General features: G+C 31.8%; 3 protein-coding genes across 6 annotated transcripts in view; 2 read left to right on the top strand and 1 right to left on the bottom strand.

Annotated features, from left to right (window-relative positions):
- LOC148232458 (uncharacterized) overlaps positions 1-1,435 on the top strand; it is a 238,451-nt gene extending 237,016 nt beyond the window's left edge. For both annotated transcript variants that reach the window (XM_088192906.1, XM_088192905.1), the window contains exon 3: positions 308-1,435. In XM_088192906.1, the coding sequence (XP_088049032.1) occupies positions 308-861 (554 nt within the window). In that variant the 3' untranslated portion in view covers positions 862-1,435. The remainder of the gene's footprint in view (positions 1-307) is intronic.
- The window catches only part of AP-1-2beta (adaptor protein complex 1/2, beta subunit), a 30,031-nt gene extending 7,280 nt beyond the window's left edge, over positions 1-22,751 (top strand). Inside the window, exons 1-12 of one of the 3 annotated variants that reach the window (XM_088192900.1) lie at positions 6,866-6,927; positions 7,209-7,357; positions 7,950-8,120; positions 14,012-14,209; positions 14,281-14,398; positions 16,413-16,603; positions 16,666-17,319; positions 17,389-17,510; positions 17,577-17,865; positions 17,942-18,061; positions 21,435-21,824; positions 21,887-22,751. In XM_088192900.1, the coding sequence (XP_088049026.1) occupies positions 7,250-7,357; positions 7,950-8,120; positions 14,012-14,209; positions 14,281-14,398; positions 16,413-16,603; positions 16,666-17,319; positions 17,389-17,510; positions 17,577-17,865; positions 17,942-18,061; positions 21,435-21,824; positions 21,887-22,291 (2,766 nt within the window). In that variant the 5' untranslated portion in view covers positions 6,866-6,927; positions 7,209-7,249 and the 3' untranslated portion in view covers positions 22,292-22,751. Of the gene's footprint in view, positions 1-6,865; positions 7,005-7,208; positions 7,358-7,949; positions 8,121-14,011; positions 14,210-14,280; positions 14,399-16,412; positions 16,604-16,665; positions 17,320-17,388; positions 17,511-17,576; positions 17,866-17,941; positions 18,062-21,434; positions 21,825-21,886 lie in introns of those variants that run through there. The other 2 variants (XM_088192901.1, XM_088192902.1) reach the window with 2 other exon arrangements.
- Positions 1,428-5,424, bottom strand: Mdh2 (malate dehydrogenase 2). The gene is made up of 5 exons (XM_088192904.1): positions 5,297-5,424; positions 2,684-2,894; positions 2,393-2,589; positions 2,094-2,330; positions 1,428-2,035 (listed from the first exon to the last, which is right to left on the bottom strand). The coding sequence occupies exons 1-5, from the start codon at positions 5,357-5,359 to the stop codon at positions 1,727-1,729; spliced, it is 1,017 nt and encodes a 338-aa protein (XP_088049030.1). The 5' UTR covers positions 5,360-5,424; the 3' UTR covers positions 1,428-1,726.
- Positions 22,752-26,073: the final 3,322 nt, after the last annotated feature.

Genomic DNA, 26,073 nt, shown 5'->3' with positions numbered 1-26,073 from the left:
AAATTCCTTAAATTAATCTATTATATATAAAATATGGCAGTATTTTTTTATTATTATTTGCTAATATGCTTACATTAAATCTGTATATTAAAAAAATGTGAGTCAAAAACATATTTTAATCAAAATTGCCTCTATTTGAGGGATTTCTTATCGCTTAAAAGACCAAGATTACACTGAGAGAGTAGCGTCAAACGATGCTTTTACAGGATTGAGTCATTGTAGCAATAAAAGGATTGACGAGATTTATTTTTTATAATATAATAATAACTGCTGATTAGATTGTTTAAATATTTATTTATTTTTTCAGTCAATGCAGTCAAAACTAAATGGAGAAGTCTAAGAGACACATTTCGCAAAGAGCAAAATAAATTAGATAAACGACGTCGAGAATGCAACGGAGAATTTGTGAAAGCGCCATCTTTACCGTATTTCAAAAGCATGTTGTTCATAAAAGACCAGGTTCCTACGCAGGAACTTGATTCCGAAATCGATCCATTCATCCAGCAATTTGATACCGAACAGCAAGAAGAAACCACCAGTTACAATATTAAATGTGAATCACCGTATGAGCCTAGAATTAAGAAAAGAAAGCGCAAATCCTCTATTGATTTTCTAAAAGTCGATTTAGAAAAGAAAGATGAAGAATTCAAACCAAGAACTGATGAGCTGGACGTGGATGAGAGTAAATCGGATCAAGATGCCGATTACCATTTCCTCATGAGCTTACTACCGTATCTTAGAGAAGTAGAAAAATATAGAAAATTGAGCGTAAGAATGAAACTGCAGCAAGTATTTTGTGATGAAGAAAAGAAAAGAAAGAAAAAAATTGAAAGCTCTTCTTCGGAAGAATCGTCAGAGTAATTGTAAGTTTATATCTATGTTACAGTTAGTGTTCAATTTTGATAAAGAATACAATGACTAGATAAAGTATGCACTATGAATTTTAGTTGAAGCTTATAATTCTACATATATTCTATACTTTCACCAGATTAATGTACGCTTTAACTAGTGAGTGTGTGAAAAATGTGTGTCAACAAACAAAATTTGACAACCAACATAAACGCAAACGAATAATTGTAGAGCCAATAAAAAAAAATCAGCGTTGGTGAGAACGTGAACACCCCATGAATAACTCTCTGCAACGAATCTACTTTAAAGTAGGATTATATAAGTTGGTAACAATATTTATCTCACATTAATGGTTTAAAATACCTATTATGTTTATTTTATTATTTAATTTCGAATACTTTGACAAACACCGAACAGTGAGAGCATAATATAGTTACATTGTTCAAAAATACTTGTGTGTACTGTAACTGAAGTGATTTTACAGTGCATACATTGCCTAGTTAATGTATGCATTTTCGAAATTCACACTAACATGTTCTACATGTTATTTTATTAAGAGATAAAAATAAAACCATGTCTTGACTAATGTATATTTATTTGCATTCGCTATAAAAGTAATATACTCTATAAAAGGTCTTCCTTTTTACATCCTACTATATAATAATAAACAAGATGCAATTTAATTAAATAATTAAATAAACTCAAAAAGACCTGCTTTACCAAAATAAATATCACATTAAATCGCTTATAATTTTTTGAAGATATCCGCATTCTTCAACATCAGCAATCGGCGTCTTTTAGACAATTTGTACAAATTTATGTGTATACTGAATTAGAATTTAATTAATACTTATTAATTAGTGCTTCCTTTGGAAAATTAAGGATTTTTGGCAACAAAGTCTTCTCCCTTTTTGATGTTCTTTTTCAACTCGGGAAGAGCTTCTTTGAGCAGTGACGTCTCGTAAGCGTTCAACTTGCCAAATCCGAGGTTCCTCTCGATTCCGTTCTTGCCTAAGAGCAACGGAGAAGCGAAGAAAGTCGCTTCGGTGATATCGGATTTTACATAAGAGCATTCAATCACGTTTGGCTCTCCGTTCAGAGCTCTGATGAGACTGAAAGCGAACTGAGCTCCAGCGTGAGCCATGGACAATGTAGCTGAGCCCGCTCCTGCTTTAGCTTTCACCACCTAAAATCATGCATATTGTAATTCCTGATTTTTCACTTTCAATTTGATATTAATTTACCTCAGTTCCGGCTTCTTGGATTCTCTTTGTGAGAGCGTCGATTTTTGCTTGATCGAAATCAATAGCAGGATTGCACTGGCTCAACAAAGGAATGATGGTGACTCCTGAATGTCCTCCGATTACTGGAATCGATACTTTGCGTGGATCTACGCCTTTAGCGGCGCCAATGAAGGCATGAGATCGGACAACGTCTAATGTCGATACGCCAAAGAGCCTGTTAGGGTCGAACACACCAGCCTATAACGTAAACATTCATTAGAATTAGATTTATATGTACTTCATATCAATCAAACACTAACCTTGGTTAAGACTTCGGCGGCAATTGGCACAGTTGAGTTGACAGGGTTCGAAATAATACCGATCAAGGCCTTGGGGCATGCTTCGGCGCACGCTTTGATCAAATCTCTAACGATGGAAGCGTTTGTGTTAAAAAGGTCATCACGTGTCATGCCCGGCTTACGGGGAACGCCAGCTGGTATGATCACGACCTCGGCGCCTATAATAAATAAAATAAAACAGATAAACGTGTTTAATACAAACTTAAAACATGTGCTATCGGACATGTGTTATCATAATTTATTTCTATTGACCTCTCAACGAGTCGACCAATTGCTCAGGGCCGGTGAATCCTTTGACATGAGCTGGAGTGTCGATGTGCGAGATATCAGCAGCCACGCCGGGGGTGAACGGAACGATATCGAAGAGGTTGAGTTCAGTGACCGACGGGTTCAGCTTCATCAAAAGGGAAAGCGGCTGCCCAATGCCGCCTCCGGCGCCCAAAACGGTGCATTTGCGGTTGTTCTGAAAATTACAATATAAATGTGTTATGTAATGCATAGATAAGTCAATATAGAACTCAACATAATAAGTTACCACATTGTTTGTGGATATATTTCCATGCCATATCTCGCATGGCGCAAGCGAAAATCGAGATCTCACGCAGAATTATTTGCGCATAATCCTCATCATCATCATAACTTCTAAAGTATCTAATATAATTTAATAAAATTTTAAATTCTAAACCTACTATATACTAAGTTTTCAAACTTAAAAATTATCACAATGTGACAGGTGTGACAAAAAAATTCATTCTGCCAACCCCATGTCAATGAACCATCCCTATCATATAACAGACTATATTGATTTTTATTACAATTAATTTCGCAAGAGAGGGACGGATGAGTATATCCCTTTTTCTCTTGCTTGAATTCGCTTGTACGTGTGTAAGCGAGATGCACAAGTGCGTGTGACAGAGCGAGAGAGCTAGAGCAAGGTGCTTCACGCTCTGACGCACGCATCAGACGGCATTTCAATCGTGCATTAATATTTCTTTGCCTGTCATCGAGAGAGCTACGTCAAAGCGCAAAATATTCCTGCGCTTATCAATTATTTTTCGACTTAACAAGTATATTTAATATTTTTACTTTGTTAAATAGTTTCAATATAAACTAACTTTAGCTTAAATAATATTCATAGCGATGGCCAAAAGATATAATGATTCCGATAAATCGGATCTCAAATTTGAAGATGTAGAATTTCTCTCGGATAACGAAGACGTGATTGAAATGTTCGAATCGGAATCAGACAAAGATTATTGCAATTATGAAGTAAGTACATTTCACATTTACATTTGAAATTATTATTTATTATAATAGCAGTAATAACAAATTTTCATTATTTATAGTTCATATCAAATATGTCAGATTCATGGAGTGTAATGAAAACACGGATAGCAACTAAATCTACCGATATGATTCAGTAAAAAAACTGTAATTGAACGACAATAAATAAATTGTCGGGGTCGTAAAATTTACAGGTTTCTGATTTGACTTGTATCACAGTATTTTTTCTGGATTTTTTTATTTTTATTAATTATTATTATTTATCTGGATAAATAATAATAATTAATAAAAGGTATAATAATTAGAACTAGAATTATTATTTATTGAAGGAAATAAATTCGTATATTATTTATAATTAAAAAATATGAAAGTTACCTCCAATTATTAAAATTTCTTCTGATGTATTTTCATTTAAACTATTTTTTATATTCTCATAGAATAAACTTTAAACCAGATACACCCTTTCAATACTAAAAAGAGACAAAGGTCATTTGGGAAATTGTTCCTGAACAAAAAAAATTGGTGTGAATTAGCTTTTTCTCCCGTTTGTTTAAGTTTCGTCCAAGGAAACGTATAAAAGATTTGACAAATTTTAACTTCACCACTCGACTCAGCTGACCACAAGGAACCAAAAGACTCATTATTTTTACAACAGCACAACTAGGAGAATTCTACTACTTACTATACATAAAAGATATTTATCTCTGCAAAACTAAATTTAGAAATTTGATAGCTCCCTCGCTTAAAACACTTATACTAGAATAATGAAATTTATCTGAAAATTTGACTTTATAAATATCTCGTCTAAATTCGTTAGCTTATCGTGTTTAAAAATAGCAACAATTAAAAAATATCAAAAGTTCATAAAATGCTAGCTAAAATATCTTTTCAAAAACACGATCAATAGACACCGTCCGGAATGTTAAGAAAGCAGGAAGGAATCGTCAACATTCATTTTAATAAGAAAGATCACAAATCTTGTAAAAATTTAAAGAGACTTTAGGTGCTGCAAAATAATGAAGAATTAAGATTAAAAAAGTGCATTTCAATAATAGAGTAGAAAGGTGAAAAACATTTTATAAAATGTTTTTTTTTTAATATTCTTTAACACACAGTCGCAAAAATAAATCCAATAAATGTATTACATATATTTTTTAATTAAAACACAATAAATAATTTAAAAAAGCATATATATTTAATGGCAACACTGATTATTTTTAATAAATGTGAAAAAGATAAGTTCAACCCACACATAAATAGATTTACATAATAGCTACGTACTATTGTCGCAAAAATGTAATCAGCAAATTGTTCTCGATGGAATCTAACTAGCCGGTGATTACGCCGGCTCTAGATACTAGATAAGAAAAGTACGCCCAAAATATCGCGATAGAAAGAAAAACTTATAAGTTACGTTCCAGAGGAAAAATTATGTAACACTCGTCGCGATTCTCCTACGATCGGATGGAATTAATCAAGTCTTAAATAGATCAACGGCTCGCCTCCACGTACGCGATATTTGCAAAGCGAAAAAGTGCAATTTTCAAAGACAGACTAAGCAATTTTCGGTTCCAAACGTACTTGAGAAGTAGTGGAGAATCTCCTGGCGCCGTTGGTCAGCGGTCTTCCTAGTCTTGAAAACATGGTTCTTGATTGAGACGAATCGGGCTCTAGAACTACGCTGACCTTCCCTTTACGTAAAGGAGACTGACTTTTAAGAATAAACGTTGGCCTTAACGCCGCGAATTGCGAGCATCTTGCGTCTCGGGGTCACGTACAAATGTCATTTTTTATCTATTCAATTCTGCTTAAAGGTTACAGCGAAAGCTTTCAAATATACCATGTGTTTACCTGTTTAATTACTTTAATATTTAAAAATATCTAATACACATTTACACAAAAATTACTTTAAATTTAGTTAACCATTTAAAAAAATATTTGTATTTTTACTAGAAATAACGTAGAATATTTGTACATTTCAATTGAGATTTGTGTAATATATGACATACAAATAATTCATTTCTCAATAAAGCAATACAAATGTTTACCACTGTTTTCAAAATATATCCGACCTTTATTTATAAAAAATACTTGTATTCAGATACAACAATCTTATACTTATGTATATCAAAGTAGTGTGTTATATTTGCTTAAGAAACTCTATATCGAATGTAAAGAGTGAGCGAGTACGTTATCATGATAAAGCTTCCAATTGTCTGCTGCCTATAGGTCCGGTTTGCATCGTTAGTGTCTCACAGTGTCACTAGGATGACGTAGAATCTCTTGGTAGTACTCCTTGGTGATATTTGTACCGAGTGGTGCATGATTGTGATGTCACTGCTGCAAGCCTGTCCTGCTTCTTTTTCCCTCGAGGATGTTGAATGCCTCCATTGTGATGACTAAAACTTACTTTTTGTATTGTGCCCATAAACCCAGGACTAATCGCCAGTGATCACTCTGTTGAGAAAGTTGGAATCACTGTTCACAGTCTCCAGTATGTTCTATGCGATCTCCAAACAGAGTTACCTCTGCTCGATCGTTAGCAGATTTGGTATGAACTACACTAAAATTCTTCTAATGCCAAGATCCTAAGTCCAAATGGAATGAACAGATTTAATAATCATGCTCACCTCGTCAGCAAATTTTCTGATCCTGTTTTTTTTTAATAGGAATGGCGTTTGTATATAAAATTAAGCGAGAAATTTAGCTTATAATTTATTAAATAAATGTGTTTGATTGTTTTTAATTATGCTATATCGCGTTTAAATGCATATTAGGATTTTAATATATAAATTATATTTAGGACTCAAAATTAGTATGCGCTCCTCTCTAAAATTTGTAAACCATATATGCATATAAGGTTATTCGTTTATTTAGGTTGGCGAAATAAAAAGTTTACACTCAAAAGCGCACTGTCTTATAGGGCATGATGCGAATAATAAAATAAATAAATTTGATGTGTATTTTACCGTTAAAAGGTTTCCTAAAAAAATTCAATTATAAGTAAGAGTACTAAACGTAGTTTTTTTTTATAAAACGTAATTATAGCCTTTATGATTTTTGTAGAGAAGTAAAATAAATTCCGATCTCAATTTATCAAATCTCATTTTTGTTTTCGTGAAAAATTTAGTGCGATACTGACTCACATTCATGCACTCGGTAGCTTCTCAATTTATTTGACGTTTGCGGCTACCGCTGCAGGCGGTTCTCCGGTATTGATCTTAGTCTTATAAGCCATATATCTGTTTAATTGTATCCCGGCTCCTACTTCGCCAAGCGACGGTTAAACGTAACCATTTTGAAGTTATTTCATAGATCGCCGATCGTTTGACCAAGTAGTAGTCAAAAATCGATGATGTGTCATGGCCGATTATCTAAAACTCCCACTAACTAAACGGATTACATTTTCCGCTGATTACACAAACACTTGCCCAATTATCGCATACCGAAATGTTGTGACTGAACTCAAATGTATTTCTTTACGTATTTTCAGATTAATTTCACAATCGAACGTCAAATTAAGAGAATTGTAAAATGACGGATTCTAAATATTTTACCACTACCAAAAAGGGAGAAATATTCGAGTTGAAATCGGAGCTCAATAATGATAAGAAGGAGAAGAAGAAGGAAGCTGTTAAGAAGGTTGTTAATTTTTTTTTTTTAAATTACAATTTTATTTGACAATTAGACATTGTCAAATTTACTTTTATTTAAATAATTTATAACAAAAATCAATTATATTGTTTAGTGTCAGAGATTGCCAACAATTTGGTTTTCATGCCTCAATATCTTTATACACTAGTTTAGATTTACCACTGCAATTAAATGCTAAACTTGAGTATCACCCAGCATCCAATTAAGTTATTTTAATCACCAGGAAAATGCTAAAAAAATAATCTTATATTCTATAAAAAAATATATTTAATAGTTAAAATTGTATAAAATTTAAACTGTTGGTCAGAACATTTAAATATTGTTGCTAATTTATATAATTTTCCACATGTGTTACGGCATGTTGAGTATTTTCTCATCATTACTGATGAGAAGCCAAAATATTGGCTTTGAGTATATTTATTTGAAAGTGTATTGCATTTAATCCATTGTCTTTTTTAAAATATGTTAGCAGATATTTTAACTCGTTTTTGATAAAAATATCAGTTACAATGTTCTTTCCTTCAATCAATGTAGAATCTTTTATAAATAGTGTTGAAAACTCAAAAACCCTTCTTTATAGGTTATAGCTTCAATGACTGTCGGCAAAGATGTCTCAGCTTTGTTTCCGGACGTCGTCAACTGTATGCAGACGGACAATCTTGAGTTGAAGAAGCTCGTTTATTTGTATTTGATGAACTATGCCAAGTCTCAGCCTGACATGGCCATAATGGCCGTCAACACTTTCGTCAAGGTCAGTATCTCTCTAAATTACCGTTACTAAAATTTTAATGAATTTCGATTAATGATTTTTCATATGTGAGCTTGAACGGGTCAATGATCTAATTTTACTATCGTTTATCGTTAAGAAATAGTGTTATTGATGTATATTTTTCTTCAACTTCAAGCACTCTACATTTATAAAATGCACATTATGTGGTTTTATCTGAATCACTATTTTAAACATTGCTGACTTGTTCAAATTATTATAAATATAATTTATATAAATTCATCCAAACAAAAATATTGATTCAGATAAATGTGTACGTAACATATAAAAACAGCAAGTATCCAATAATCTAAAAATTAGGAAATATCAAGTAATTATTAAAAAAAATATATATAGATCATGTGCTGTTTTCATAAATTGCATCTGAGCTCAAATATAATCAATATTTGCCAATCTTTTTGCATCGACAATTTCATTATTATATACATATTTTTGTAATCGGTCAGGAAGGGCGGAAATCTGTGGAATTTTATAACAAACTATTGTATGTATCGCAGTTATTTTAAAGTATTGTTTCTTATTTTCCAAAATGTATTCACGGAACTTCAATTTTTTTAACATTATTACGCTTTTCGATCATCGTAAATATATCTTAATTATAATACAGTATTTATGCATCGAAAGAAACAACGGAGCGATATGTAAATATGTTATGTAAGTGATGGCTAAAAAATACGTAACTTATGTTTAAATGCTTATATCTCAAAAATAAATTTAACGACGCCCTTTTTCCAATCTATATATGGTTTAATGGACACATTTAAAATTAGTTTATAATTTTACATATTACTTGTGTTATCTTATCTTTGTGGCAATAATCTTGTACTGTAATTTTTAGATAGAATTTTAATTGAGTTTTTTTATTTTTCTAATCATTAATTATTTATTCGATATTAGCATTTAAATATTAGTTTGGTTTTTAGTCCAACTTATATATAGTAACGTGCAAAAAAAACATCACCTTTAAAATCAACATATTTATGTTATATTTTAAATAAATGTATATTTTTTTATCAAACTCTAGATGTTTATTGAAGTATTACACATGAAAATATTAAATAAAAAGCTATTATAAATAAAAATTAAAATATCACCATTAATAAAAAGTAGTTATGTAAAATATTATCATTTGATTGTACCCCTTTTCAGGTTCAGCGAGTTTGTTTTCTAATTCTTTTCAATCACATCTCATTAAGTGTGTAATATTTTTTCTGAATTATGACCTAAATATATTCCATAGTTTTAGTTAAGGACTATTCCATGTCCAGTTCAAGGAATTTTTTTTGGTAGATGTACGAATATATACACACTCACATATGAAACTCGTCCACAACTACTTCTTTGTTAAATGTTTCGCAAGACTAATTTTAATTTGGTAATCACATAAACACCTACCAGGGGTAGTTATTTTTAAATCTTAACCCTTTTAGTACCCTTCGATTTTTAAATAGATATGCCAAGAATACCCTAGGAAATATCTGTTTTTTAAGTGTTTCCGTAAATTCATGAAGTAAGACATTTTAGTGAAATATTTTGTATTTTATAGAGAAATAATATTACAGATTTATTCTAAGTTAATAAATTAATGCTAAAGCAATTTAAAATAATTTATAAAAATAAACAAAAAAAATTAATAAATGTGAAAAACTGCTTTGAATCAAATGTAGGATTTTATTATTTTTTGATATTTTCTTAGAATTTATTTTTAATAATTTAATGTTTGTATTATTGAATTTTGAGACAAAATTTATATATAAATACAATAAATATTTTGGCAAATGAATAATCAAAGTAATTAGTTCAAAAATTCATAATAATGAGGGCTGTATTACTAAATGTCGAAGCACGCGTTATAGTTCATGTTATAACCTATTATAAAAACTCGTTTAAGTGTCAAATTACATTTAAAATATAATTTTGAAGAGCCAATATATCGGCTCAATCGTATTTTTGGCGATTCTATGAAAGCCAATATATTGGCTCTAGTGTATTATATTGCACCCATTTCGGATTTTATTAGTTTTTGTACTAATGATTGGTTATAACTCACAAACGGTAAGAATGTTCCATAACCTAATTGACGAATGCACAATAATATCGAATTTTTTACTTAAAATAAATCGTGGGCGATTTTGCATTATAATTTTTATAAATATTTTTACCACTCAAAAACAGTATAGAATAATAAAATGTTCCAAGAAATCCAACTAAGAATTACAGATATATCTTAAATTCTTATGATTTCAAGAAGTGACTCGTGTTTTTTGCACTTTACTATACATATATATATATAATATAATTCGTAATCTCTGAAATTATCTAGCTAAGATTTTACTCCTAACTGAGAAATAGTAATTATCTTATAATACATACAAATAGTGACGTAAATGTGAAAAAAATTTGGAAAAATTGATACAATTGAATGCTAGGGAGGAAAATAGGGTAATTCACATTTTCTACATAAGTATTTAAAATCATTACGTTGTGTTAAATGCTTATAATTCATTGATTTACAAATCAACTCAAATCTCAATATATGAACATTTAGACATACACCGTTTTCCTCCTGATATTTTCATATTTGCTACATTTACTACAAATCTAGCGTATTGCATAATTTTACAAAGCGAATTCAGAACTGCCTTATCGCGATTGATAATCATTTACTAGCTTTATCGTACCATTAAAAAAAAGTGAAAGTTTCCTATCTTTATTATGCATATAAAAAAATCTATTCATAATATTTATAAACGATTAATGTTGTATTTTATAAAATAAGACGTGACATTATTATATCTAGATCTACTATCAATTTAAACAGTAATAAGACAATAACTTTTTATAAAGCAATCCGGCTTAAAGTAAAACAATTGCAATATTATGTTTTAAAGTTAATTTAATTTGAATTGACGTAAATTTATGAAATACAAATGTTATTATTAGTTTAAATTGTTGCATTTTTATTGATCAATCAAGAACCAATTAGGTTTCTTTAGTACGGACTTATATAATCTTTTCCATCTCAACTTATGTCATAATCTATGATGTATGTTCGAGGGATTACTGTATATAAATTGAGCTAAGTTTAAAATGAATAATGTCATAGTATCATTGAGTTTAACATAAATAAAATAATAATAATATAGATATTTCCAAATGCATTCATCACAAAGCATAAGCATTATATATTACTTATAGTTAAATCCAAATTTTCCTTTACTCTAACCTATATTTTAAAAAAGCGTAAAGGAGGTTCCATATTCACAGAGACGGCATTGGAATGAATCACAAAAAGAGCAAAGTTGTTATATATGGGCTCCGAATCAAATTTGCATTCCGTTTTCGAGTACATAGATTATTATACTCGGAATGCGTCGATTGGCTCAAAGCGAAATGCAAACTTTTCTCTATCTACATCTATTGTTATAATGTATCAAAATACTGCAATGAGTACGAAGAGAACTCATCTCATTTGGAATGCCATTCGTGTTGTCTCATCAGAAAAAAAGTAACGGTTCGCTCGCAGATTATGTTATTATGTTTACTTTTAAACTTAATTACAAATTGGTTTATATGACAAAGTGTGTGTGTGTGTGTGTGTGTGTGTGTGTGTGTGTGTGTGTGTGTGTGTGTGTGTGTTACTTTGTTGTGATTCGTGTTTTTATCTTTGTTTTCTTTTTCTTTTTACTCTTTTATTGAAAATTTCACGGGCCGAAAGGACTTACCGACCTCCCAGCTTGTCAAGGTAAAATACAATGTTGACAGAACCTGAACTGAATCGGATATGGAAGTATTTAATATATATATTTTTTATTCTTAAAATATATAAATAAACACTTCTGATAATGCACGTATAGTTTGTTGTACTTTCCACAGGTAGACGGCATTTCATTCCAGTTAAAAGAAACATTCCATTGACATATATGTGTATATATAAAATCCCGAACCCGTTGACCAATTTGCTGTGTTTTTTAAAGCTCCTTCCATATCCGATTGATTGTAAACGATGAATTATTCAAAGTAGATTTTACATCACATCGTCGACGTACCTGTTTATTCCATTTGCCGAACCTTATTATGTGAAATATTGATCAAGTATTGCATGATCGCCAACTGTTCCGTATTTATACTTATGTAATGATTGATATGCAGGCAGTCCTCAACTTATTGCACCATAAAATCGTTTTTATATATATCAAACTTGCCAAAGTCACCACTCAAATATTTATATATTACGTGGGCTCGTCAATGATTTTAATTTGAATTGTTTCGATGTACGGTTAAATATATTTTGAAGAAAATATCTATAATTTGGAAGATATATTAGAATGTAAAAGTTTCGAGTAAATAAATATTTAAAAAATAAACGAGGTGTATATTTCAAAGATTTTGTAATTTATCTTCTTCACAAAATATGCTTTAATTCTTACTTAGACGTGCTCCTTGAATGTAATAATCTATATGCATATAAATCTTTTTTCTTCGGTTATCAATACATGCAAAAGTTGAAGACTGTCCGTATTTTATTTGAAATGAAACAACGTTGAGAGAAAATTAAAAAAAACTGCCTCGATTTATGTTACTTTTGCTGCAGACACGCACGCATTAAGCTTTGTATTTCTATGTTAATTTATTTTTTAAATAATCAATTGAGAATCGTTGGCGTCGACGGCCATCAAGTGAAGCATATAAATGGATCAAGTCGCTTTGATCTCATCCAGCATCTCATCTCATGGTTATCGACACGTGCAGTGCTTCTTTTTTGTTGTTAACAGCCAGATCAGTCCAACATTATCAATCCTTGCCACCAAACTTGGGGAGTCCGTAAATTACCTGATCACCCACTAAGATAATTTAAATGCTATATAGATACTTGAGCATTTACAAATAAATTTTGGATCATAATCTCGTTGTTTATGTAATTATTTGTCAGATTATCTAATAAGGTTTTTAATGTATAAAAACAATGTAACTATTGGTTATTTCTTAAATATATTTTATTTTATTTCAAGTTTGTGTATTATACATGATTAGAAATAACATTTTAATATCTTCAGTAAAAATAGATTTAGTGCCATTATGTTCCATGTAAAATATTGTTAATATAAAAAAGATCAATTCAATTTTTAATCCCATTTATCATTCACTATGACTGATTGCACTACTATGGACAACTAAAAGTTAAAGAATCGGTCCTGAGCCACTACTTCCAGTTAATCGGGTGAATGTCCGTTATATTTTAATTATCAATACACTTCTTCGTTAAATAAAATCATATAGCTTGTTAGAAAATTGTTTTATGAATAATGGCATTTAAAAACTAACTGAAATATATTATAATGTTATTTCTAATGACAAACTATTACTATAACTGACTATGGTTTAAGCAAATTGTTTTGTATTCTTACGCTGTGCTAGCTCATTTATATATAAACCCAATACGTAAAGATTGACTAAGATGATCCATCAATCTGTGTTTTTATACTTTACTTACGCTGACGCAAATCATACGCTTTGTTTCCGTATTGTTTTGTATCTGCCTCAATCTGTATAGCGAAATAATCTTATTGAATAAAATCATAAACATCATCAAATCCATTTGTATGGCATTTCATGAGAACTCCTATACAATCTCTCAACTGCTTTTCTTCTACTACAATACCTACATAAAATACATATTGCTCTTAAGCTTCCGACTGGCAGTTTAGAGGTTGTAGCATATCGACGACTCGTAGCATGTAGTACTTGTCCTTTGTTTTGTATTATATCCGTAGCTATCACTGATATATTATATGTATCGTTGGCTTCGATCGACTTTCAATTATTCGGTTAACTTTTGCGTCGACGTCTTGCAGGATTGCGAAGATCCGAATCCTCTCATCCGCGCTTTGGCCGTGCGCACCATGGGATGTATCCGAGTCGACAAGATCACCGAATACCTATGCGAACCCCTGCGAAAGTGTCTCAAGGACGAGGATCCATACGTGAGGAAGACAGCGGCCGTGTGCGTCGCCAAGCTTTATGACATATCGTCTAGCATGGTCGAAGATCAGGTTGAGTGTATAAGCAATTTTGCTTATGATTTTTCATTGTAGTGTTTTAATACTTGTGCTCGTCTGTGTAGGGATTCTTGGATCAGTTGAAAGATCTTCTGAGCGATTCTAATCCAATGGTAGTTGCCAATGCTGTGGCGGCGTTGTCGGAGATCAACGAAGCTAGCGTCAGTGGTCAGCCGTTAGTTGGTAAGTTGCTTCATATTTTATTTATTTACATTGTCGGAGATTTGGACCTGCAATTGATTCGAAATAGCCTTGATTTATTTACGTATATAAATGGGAAAGTGGTTCATTAGAAAAAGTACAAGTTGTCTCATAAGTCTCAGTTTTATTTCTTACATTTGCAGAAATGTATAACTTTTTATAAATTAACAGTAGTTATAATGCGACAATAGCAGTTAAAAACATTCATAATGCAATTAAATATAGAAAGTGTCAAATGTGGCTCTGAGAATTTTGACAATAAATATCTACATAAAAGAGGTTGTTAGTGAGGATATTAGGGCTGCTATCAAAGCAGGTCCAAGATTAACCATACAGAAGCTAGCATAAAAGCTCAACGTGTCGCGTACATCAGTTTACAGACATTTAAGAATGGTGTTAATTTGCAGAACATGGGTATCTCATAAATTGCCTGAGGAAAATCTCGTGCAGAAAATCTCAATATGCCAATAATTAATGATTCTATAACAAAAACGTTTATTTTGAGTCGAATTGTTACCGAAGATGAGAAGTGGATCCTTTACTTTACCAAACAAAAACTTTTTTCTTGTTGAATCCACTGTGGTCCAATGTATTTAAACACAAAAATTACCCTTCTTGCCTGTACCCATTCCAGATGTTGGGACCACTACCCGAAAAAAAACCACCTAAGAATGCAATGACAAAATTACAAATGTTTCACTTTATCTTTGTAAATTGTATTTAGTTAATTGTTCACTATTGTAATTCACACAGCACCAATGGTTCTCAACATATTTTTAATCTTACGGAATTTATTGTTTTTTTTATTACTTTATATGAAACAATAAATATATTTATGTATGTATGTATATACATTATAATTACTTACATATTTATATACTTGATGTTTGCTTATATTTGTTTATCGTATGATATTTTCGAAGCAATCTTCCATATGAAGATATGATTTTGAATCATGTTTTTAAACATCCTTGTTTTTCTTTTACCTAATATAGGAATATACTACATGGGAATAGTACCTATTTGATAAGCCACGCCTAGTCCACATCATGACGATTTTTTTATCCTATGCAAATAATATAATATTATTGTTTTTTCATTTATATGTTACAACTTCTCCCTTGCGTATTTTTTTATTGCTTGTGTTAGAACTACTTGTTCTAGCTAAATATAATTTTTGGAAAAGTAAATTATCAGCAAGTGATATTATTGTATAGAGTTTGCAGGGTGATCCAATTTGAGTTTCATATCTCAGCAGCACTAAATCAGACAGCTGTCAATAATCACGCCTGCTCAAAGTGTCAAATGCAGAGATGTTGTTTCAACTTTTTCTAGTGGGGAGCAAAAGTTAGCCAGTCAGTGATAATTTTTTTTAACATTTTGAATTCATTACGATACATAGTATTTATCATTAAATGACGTGCATTTTTCTTGCTACATTCAAGGGGGCGTCTCTGTTTATAGTCCAAGTCAAAAGCAATAAAATCGTGTCGTCGCAGTGAAAACGCTCGATTATCTAGCGTTCATATTAAGAATTTTTATAACAATATTCCGATGTATAATAGATGAAAATCTAATGAAGCATAAGTTAACCGAATTTTTATCAATAGGAGAGCGCCAAAAACAATTATCACTTCTCAGAAGTCAAAAATTCACAGCAAAAGCAATAAAATCGGGTCGGCGCTGTTGCAATAGGAACGCTCGATAACGAGCGTTCCTATTGCAACATAATTTCATATATGTATTTATAGATTTGCTTTTACCACCTCATGTGCCACAGATCAATTTCTTGGCTAAGTATAAAAATTCAAGTGCTACAGCTCATTATAAGAATTCAATTTAATCATCATAACCGTGGCTTGATTATAAAGTTTATCTATCAAAAAACAGAAGCTAGAGATTATAGTATAACATTTTTCGTATGATTTTTGTATAAACTTATATGCAAACTATTATTATCATTAACATATAACGATCATCCTTTGTTGTTTTTTAGAAATGAACGCGATGACTATTAACAAGCTGCTTACCGCTCTCAATGAATGCACCGAGTGGGGTCAAGTATTCATCCTCGATTCCTTGAGCAATTATTCTCCGAGTGACGCCAGAGAAGCACAAAGCATATGTGAAAGAATAACGCCAAGATTGGCACACGCCAACGCAGCCGTCGTTCTCTCCACTGTTAAGGTAACTTCAATAAACCAATTAAATTCCAAAGGATCCATAATGATTATTTCATTACATTTCAGGTGTTGATGAAGCTAATGGAAATTCTGGCCGGAGACACCGACTTTTGCGCCAACCTGTCCAAGAAACTGGCGCCTCCACTCGTCACTTTACTGAGTGCCGAACCAGAAGTACAGTATGTTGCTCTAAGAAACATCAATCTCATCGTTCAGAAACGTCCCGATATCTTAAAACACGAGATGAAGGTCTTCTTTGTGAAATACAACGATCCCATCTACGTCAAATTGGAGAAGTTGGACATCATGATCAGACTGGCAGCTCAGGCGAACATCGCTCAAGTGCTCGGCGAGTTGAAGGAATACGCTACTGAGGTCGACGTCGATTTTGTGAGGAAAGCCGTGAGAGCCATCGGCAGATGCGCCATCAAAGTTGAACCTTCGGCGGAACGCTGCGTTTCGACTCTGCTCGATCTCATTCAAACAAAAGTAAACTATGTGGTGCAAGAGGCTATTGTCGTCATCAAGGATATATTCAGAAAGTATCCGAATAAATACGAGAGCATTATCAGTACTCTGTGCGAGAATTTGGACACTTTGGATGAGCCCGAGGCGAGGGCTTCAATGGTCTGGATTATTGGAGAGTACGCGGAGAGAATCGATAACGCTGATGAGTTGCTGGATTCGTTCTTGGAAGGATTCCACGATGAAAACGCACAAGTAATTTATTTTACATGATGATCTATTAGTCATTTTGAATCATGTTACTATATTGTAATCGTTACATAGGTACAACTCCAGCTATTGACAGCCGTAGTCAAGTTGTTCCTTAAGCGGCCTGCTGACACACAAGAGTTAGTTCAACACGTTCTGAGCTTAGCCACTCAAGATTCTGACAACCCTGATTTACGGTATGCAAATAACATTTTGATAAAATCATTGTCATCATCATATACACATGTTATTTTAATCTACAGTGATCGAGGCTTCATCTACTGGCGCTTACTATCCACGGATCCAGCTGCCGCCAAAGACGTCGTTCTCGCTGATAAGCCGCTCATATCGGAAGAGACTGATCTCCTAGAACCGACTCTATTGGACGAGCTCATCTGCCACATCAGCTCTTTGGCTTCCGTTTATCATAAGCCACCCACAGCTTTCGTTGAAGGACGCGGAGCTGGAGTACGCAAATCATTACCAACTCGACAAAGTTCGGGAGATGACCATGTGATTCCAGACGCACGCGCAACAGTCATTCCCAATCAGGTTAATATTGAATCATGTTTTATTATACATAAAAATATTTATAGGTGATCTTTAATTGGTTGTTTATCTTACGTAGGAATCACTTATTGGCGATCTGTTATCCATGGATATCGGTGGACCACCACCAGCACCAGTCGCAAACGCTCCTCCTCCATCGGCAGCTTTGGATTTCTTAAGTGGCGGATTAGATGTTTTGGTAAATAAATGATTTTTATTTTATTATACACTAGGGACTAATTTCTTAGTTGAAATAACAATTTGAGATTATAACAGTAAACATACACAACGTTAAAGATAATCAGAAACTTTTTACCTCGGGTTAACTCGGAAATTTGTATTTTGTGAATTCCTATCTCGAGAAAATTATCATTGCCTTTTTTTTTGTTAAAAATTAAATTTGTACGAGTATTTTACAACAGCTGCATATGTTTATACTGCTGCATAGGAAAGGGTGGGTCAATGCAAGAAGTTTTTGAATAATTTTTAAAAATGCACTGTGACCGGGAAGAGATTAAAGAATCTGTTATAACATACTAGATATAACTATATTATATATAAATAAAAATATGCAATGAGAAAAGGCTGGTGCTGAAATATAAAGTTTTAGAAATCGAAGAGCACATAGAGTTTATTTACCGAGTGGTGTGTCTTATTTAGCCAGTTTGAGGAAGAGTTTTTTAAAACCGAATTTTGACCAACAGGAGAGCGCAAAAAACAATTATCCCTTTTCAGAAGTCCTTTACTGCGACAGCGCCGACACGATTTTATTGCTTTTGACGTGAATCTTTAACTTCTGAGAAATGATAATTTTTTTTGCGCCCTTCTATTGAATAAAATTCAGTTTTAATATACTTTGACCAATGCTCTTATATCAGAAGTGGTTTGAATATACTTTGATAAACACTTATATCTATGGAACAATGTGCGAGATGTGAGGTCTGTCTGTACTTCTTCTGCTTATTTTCCCTTGATGATGATTTCTCTTAGTTCATATTTTAGACTTGACCTAATGAAAGTTTTAACTTTTTTAAAACTTTCAATTGGTTAGGTTTGGGTTTGAACAGCAAATGGACGTTTCATAAATTGAGTTTCATTGAGTGACATTTTAAAGCAGCATATAATTTCACTAGCGCCTATCGGTTGAATTATATTTTTGCTAATAGAAATATATATATATAGATTGAAAATATATTTGGACTTCACTAGTGAAAATATAACTTCACAGAAAAATACACATTTACTGTAGCATTTATACATAACATGTAAATAAATAATGATTGTAATAAAATATATATATATATATATATATATATATATATATTACGTACTACTTATGGAAAAGTTGAAATCATAAAATTTTACTCACACCTGCAGGATAAATAATATTTTCCCTGGTAAATATATGTATCTACCGGTGAAAATGTATTACATAAATATTAAAAAATAATTTCGGGATAAATCTGAGATTGTTTTTTTTTATATTTTCTTTAACCCTTTATGTGCTAGGTGCAGATAAAACTGAATCACGGCTTTAAGTGCGAAATTCGAATTTATCCCACTCAATAAAAATAATAGATTTTTTTGAAGTGCTGAATTAATTTTCATAAAAAGTCACATATACAGTAAAAAATAAAATATATGATTTAATCCTGAAGGTAAATTTAGATGCAGCATAGAATGAATATAAACATAAAAAATCGTAATTGAATCTTTAAATTTCATCACAAAAAATGCTCAGCAGCTACTTGCCTTGTCATACACAAAAAAAAATACTAGGAAATGTCATAACATACATTAATGCCTAATATAGAGAAAATGTATCCCTTCTACTTTTAAAAGTATTACATATGCCAAAAAAAAGAATAAGAATTTGTTTTTAAAAGCGCAAAGCTGAAAAATCGGTCCATCACAGTTTTTAGTAGTGTGTGCCAATTTTTTTTGTCCCTCTGGCATTAAAAGGGAGCTATATATTTTTTGGGTATTTTATTATTATTTAATTTCTTTGTAACATTTGTTTTTTTAAATATGTTTCCCATTAAAATATATTTTTTTAAACTTTTTCGAGATATAAAAATATTTTTTTTCTTGATTCATTGGATAAAAAATGACGAACCATAATTTACTCTGATTAGTGAAAGAATATATAATGAGCGTTTCTGACTGTTTTGATTTTTAAATGTTGGAAGTTAGTGACTATTTGAGCGATACAAAGATTCAGTAGAATCTTATATTGAAATGAGTGCAGTAACGAGTGCAAATAAAGATGATAAAAGTGAATTTCGATATTATATGGAAAAGAAGAGAAATAGAGATATGGTATTATACTCCGATGAATCGTTACCCACAAAAAATAGTCGCATTGCCAAAATGAGGAGTAAATACGACCCTAAGCAGAATGTATTGGAAATATTTTTAGATGAAATGAAGGTCTAATTTGAATTATTATATACAGCAGGAGTTATAAAATCTTCTTATGTAAATGTAAAAGATCTTTGGTCAGATCGTTTTAGAATTACAATGCGATACAATTGATTTTATACGTTTCTAAGACGTAGGTTACACGTTTAGTCTGCTGTCAGTTCAGTCCATAATTGTGGTCCGATTGACGCTAGACTGAACGTGTAACGCATTGAATGACGGACTGATAGATATTTAAATATTTTGCTTTGGAGAGTGTTAAGTGCTAATGGGCTCCAAATCAAGCAATTCATTTCCATATTGTTTTGTAATTTTCCAATTCGATGCCAAAAAAAGCCGTGGTTGGGTTTTAACCAAATAATTATGTAAATAACAGCACGTCGCTTTATTTTTTTCCGCGTAAAACATATCACCCGAAAGCGTTCTCAAAAAGACTGATGTCAGTCTCGACTGATCGTGTAATATCGTCCATCAGTCTGCTATCAGTATTTTTACGATCAAGATCATAGACTGAACGTGTAACCTACGTTTAAAGGCATTGCAATTTGATTACACTGTTGACTAAGAAGAGAAAAAAAAATGGAAAACTGAGGCGTAAATTACGTGTGACCAACGGCGAGGTGGATTTAAACAATACAGTCCAATTAGTCTAAAGAAGCATTTTTTACATTCATAAAACATAAAAGAGTTACCACTTGTTGACCATTGAGAAGCGACTACAATAGTTTCGTTTATAAAACGCCTTCATGATTCATAGAGGGGAGCGTACATTAGAGAGGCAGAGTTTGACAATACAGGCTAATTGATCTAAATAAGTGAATATTATATAAATATAATTCTTATCGATCATGACAGATTAGCTTTTGCTCGATTTTACTAGTCTCGTGGATGAATAATGTGCTAAATAATTAAAATTAAATTAAAAAGGTCATGCAGTGACATTTATTGATTGTAAACTGTAATAATAGTTTATATTTACTAAAATATATGTCACTGATTTACAGACTTGATTTCTGTCATGTACTCATTACTTGTGGTTATTAATTGTGTTTACACTGTTGTAACACATTAGATTATATATATAATTAAATCAAGTATTGTAGCTTCTCTTCTACCCTCTAAATAATATTGTGATATATATATTATTATAGCTCGGCGGAGTGTCAGAACCTGCCCCAACCGGTTTGGGTGCTCCCGGTTCAGCCGGAATCCTCGGCGATATATTTGGTGCAACAACATCAGGCGGAGCACCACCACCTCCACGCCAATGCTGGTTACCAGCCGAAAAAGGCAAAGGCTTAGAAATTTGGGGCACGTTCAGCCGTCACGCAGGTCAACCGAGGATGGAATTGACCCTCACTAATAAAGCCATGCAGGCTATGAACGGATTCGCCGTACAATTGAACAAGAACAGCTTCGGCCTAATACCCGTTGGAGGATTGACTGTCGGAGCCTTGCAGCCATCTCAGAGTATTGAAACGACATTATCGCTCGCTTGCACCGGACCAGTACAAAAGATGGAGCCACTCAATAACTTACAAGTTTGTTGATTGTTTATAATAGATTATTTACTTTGAAATGTTTAATTAAATCGTGTTTTTAGGTGGCCATCAAAAACAACGTAGACGTATTCTACTTCGCTTGCCTAGTCCATCCTCAAGCATACTTCACCGAAGACGGACACCTCGATAAACGAGTATTCTTGACGACTTGGAAAGAAATACCGGCAGCCAATGAAGTCCAATATAACCTGAACAGTATTTTAGCGTCGGCGGACGCAATCACTGCCAAAATGACTCTCAATAACATATTCACTATCGCTAAGAGAAACGTTGAAGGTCAAGATATGCTTTATCAATCTTTGAAACTGACCAATAACATCTGGGTACTTCTGGAGCTGAAGCTGCAGCCGGGAAATCCAGACGCGACTCTCAGCCTGAAATCGAGGAGCGTAGAAGTTGCCCCGATTGTGTATCAAGCGTATAAAGCAATATTAAAAACCGTTTAGGTCTCGAATTAACATTGAAACTAGTCGTATTCAATGTCAATGCTATCAATAGGACTTTGTTTCAATGTGACATTACTATTTGATGCACGTCTGTATCTATTATATCGTATACTATAACGATTGTTGCGAATTGTTTAACTATAAATATATGTATCAAATACCTATCTATTATATTATCGTTTATTATAATTACACACATTATGATGATCTGTTATTTAGTGTCAAAACGTAATGTATTCATTCCATTTTGTATAATTAAGCGATTTACATGAATTAAAAACTTATTTTTACGATTGGCCCGATGTTGTTTTTTGCACAATCTAAATTTTAAGTTGCAATATTCTTTTCGTAGACATTGATCGTAAAATGCGAAAAAAAAATACATTTTAATTTTGTAAGCGTTATGTGTATAAATCATTGGAATTTGTATTTAAAAAAGAATATATATATACGAAACGTATGTGGTGCATTTTTATTTTATCTGCGGTCTCAATCTATATTTATATGAATTGAATTTTCGACATTGTTAAGGTATTTTTCTATGGAAATACAAACCGGTTTTATTCTTTGTTTAATGGCACTTAAAAGTTTTAATATATACAATTAAAAATAATACTGTAATACAGATATTTTATATTTTGGCGCTTGCTAGTTTTAATTGTTACAGTAGATAATTAAAAATTAACTGTGAGTTCATAAAAGCAGTATCAACTAAATAAACCAAAAATTTGCTATCGAAGTTATAATTTATTCTTGATAATTATTAACTGCTATTATATTGTTGCATATTATAATAACAGCAATTTAATATATTTATATTATACTAGATGACAAAAAAAAAACTGAAAAAAAACAATATTTAAAATGATTTAAAAAATAAATAAAATTATTATTTTGTTTTTAATATTTTTTACTAAATTAATAATTTTGCACACCACACAATAAATTACAAAATCGACTACAACACAACATGCAAACAAAAATGTAATTACAATAACAAATGTATTGTAAAACTAATGCTTCGTAGCTAGGTCTGCAAGAAAATTTTTACTATGCGCTCATAATCTCGCACTTTGCGCTCATAACTTCGAGTTTCACTCAGATTTTTTTTACTTAAACTTTTGTAAAGCTGATTTTTTCAAAAATTAAAATTAAGCTAATTATTTTAGATTAGTAAAAAAAATGTATATTGCGCTCCTGTTCTATTTTTTGGCACCCAACATTGTTGTTGTTTCCGTTAGCTTATTATGTTGGTAACATTTTCACATAAAAATTATTTTGGACATCTTACTTAAATCAATTTTTAAAAGCCTTTTATGAGTTCATCAGTGAAGATGACGATGGAGGTGGTCTTCTACTTTGAATTCACGATAGAGTTGAGTCAGATGTTGCTTCTTCAAAAATTAACCGTTGTGAGTAGAAAATGTTTCTAGGTATATGTCGAAACTCAGCTTTAAATCAATGCATTATGTAATGTGAATCATAATCAATAATATAAATATAATAGCAAACAATAATAACTACGTACTCTAATGATTTTTTAAGCATTTTGCTGATACAAAACCTAAAATGTTCATACCTGCGTAAGAAATATTTCCAACGCATTTTAGTTTAGCATTGATTTGTAAAACATGAGATGTTTTATCCCAGCGCCCTAAAAATTAAATAATCAAACCTAAGCATTCAACCTGCTTAGGTTTGATTATTTAATCAATTATGTCTACCAATTTAAAATTAATCTAAGCGTGAATCAGTACAATAACATTAGTTTGTTTAAAATGTCTGTCTCAAACTAGCTGCGAGGAAGTGGCGTTTTTGATGAATAAAGGAATGGATTAGTCATCCGTCTTCACTGATAAGTTTCATTTATAATGTAAAAATGTGTTTAAAATAGTTATTTTTTAATTAAATAATCAAACCTAAGCAGGTTGAATGCTTAGGTTTGATTATTTAATTAAAAAATAACTATTTTAAACACATTTTTACATTATAAATGAAACTTATCAGTGAAGACGGATGACTAATCCATTCCTTTATTCATCAAAAACGCCACTTCCTCGCAGCTAGTTTGAGACAGACATTTTAAACAAACTAATGTTATTGTACTGATTCACGCTTAGATTAATTTTAAATTGGTAGACATAATTGAGTCAACAATACTTTTCAAAAGGCAACCGTTATGATGAGAAAGTTAACATCAAGCCTTCAAATTAATTTTATCTAAGTGAAATTTAAGATAAGATTGACTAATGACTCGATGGAACGCACTTTAAATTAATAAACTTTGCAATCATATCTGACATGACCCTGCTTATCAATAGCTTCTTTGTTAGCTTAATATCACACATTGCTAAACTTTTAAATTATATTAATTAATTAACTGCCAACTTGACTGGTAATTTACCATTGAGTCCATTTTATGCATTTGTCCGCTTGAGGAATATTTCGTTATTGTCCACTTTTTTTATATTGTATTTGTTATTATTCGTATGTTTTAGTATTGGAAGCTTTGTGTTCTGCCACCGTTAAAATTTAAACAATTTTCGTTGCGGCAACCGTTCCACTTGTTACTTTTATCGTGCAGCAATACAAGATTAGCACTTGCATTTGGCTAATCCCTTCTTATTTATGACCAACAATCATAAGATGCACAATGGCACTTGTCTGACAATAATTTATGGCGCTTTTAATGCGTTAGAAGTTCGCTTTCTCTTTCAATCTATTTTAATAAAGCCCTTGTTCCTGCTGACTGTCTCTGACGCTGATAGACTTCACACTTCTATAACAGTTCTTTACCACTAAACAGCGTATTGAGTTTATTTGTGATATATTTCTGCTACAACTACAATGATTTTGCTTACAAAGTAGCCATTCAAGAGTACTGTTTATGATAGAAGTGCAGTTTGGTGTGACTTTACAGTCAAAATAGAAGTAAAATATTTATGAATTACCACATATGTACGTGGAAATGTAGATGCCGCTATCAGAGGGTGGAGTCGAAATGGCAAGTCTTAAAAGTCAGAGAATATTCGCGAGTGTCAACTTGAATTATTGTCAGCTGTGATCTCTGCTGGACGATATGCTGATGTGTCTAGTGCTTTGACGCCTTGACGTCTGCCCGTTTTCTCTTCGTTGTGACAAAATGTCACGTCTTTCATATTTCTAGTTCGAGACAGCTCTAGAAAATCGCAGATAATGATGTTTTTGAGTCAATTGCACCGCTTCCTGGACATGCCCACGAAGTGTGTTTACGCCTTAAAAGTGATACTGTCAGATTCGGATACTCCACAACATTCAGCTGCTTTCAGCAATCGTTAACAAAGGGGTAACAATAAAATAGTCTTTTTAATAAATATATAAATGTATAATCACATAATTTTACTAGCACATGCTAGATAAATTATATTTTCACTAGTAAAACTATATTTATATACCGAAAAAAATGTATTCCGATATGATATCATTTTTCAGATTTTCATTGAGGGATAACCCGATAATTTCTGATTTAAAATCAAGGACGTCATTTCAGCTTTTATCGATAGGGGGGGGGGGGGCAAAAGTTCGCCAGTCAGTGGTTTTTTTTTTTAAATATTTTGTAGTATTTTTATAATATTTCAAATACCACCATCTGTCCCCCATAAATGACGTCTTTTATATATTATACAGTTATTTGTACGTCATATATTTTTTACGCGTTTTGTTGTATTGTAGAACACATCTACCGCGTTAATCGAGGGGCGATGAAAAAAAAATAAAAAAATTATTAAATATAAAAAATATTT

The sequence above is a fragment of the Plectrocnemia conspersa genome, unplaced genomic scaffold, assembly GCF_051122295.1.
Source record: "Plectrocnemia conspersa isolate PC_06_02 unplaced genomic scaffold, ASM5112229v1 ptg000009l, whole genome shotgun sequence".
In the NCBI taxonomy this organism is placed as follows: domain Eukaryota; kingdom Metazoa; phylum Arthropoda; class Insecta; order Trichoptera; family Polycentropodidae; genus Plectrocnemia; species Plectrocnemia conspersa.
Note: the sequence above shows the minus strand (reverse complement) of the source record. Positions and strands in the feature narration are given on the sequence as shown.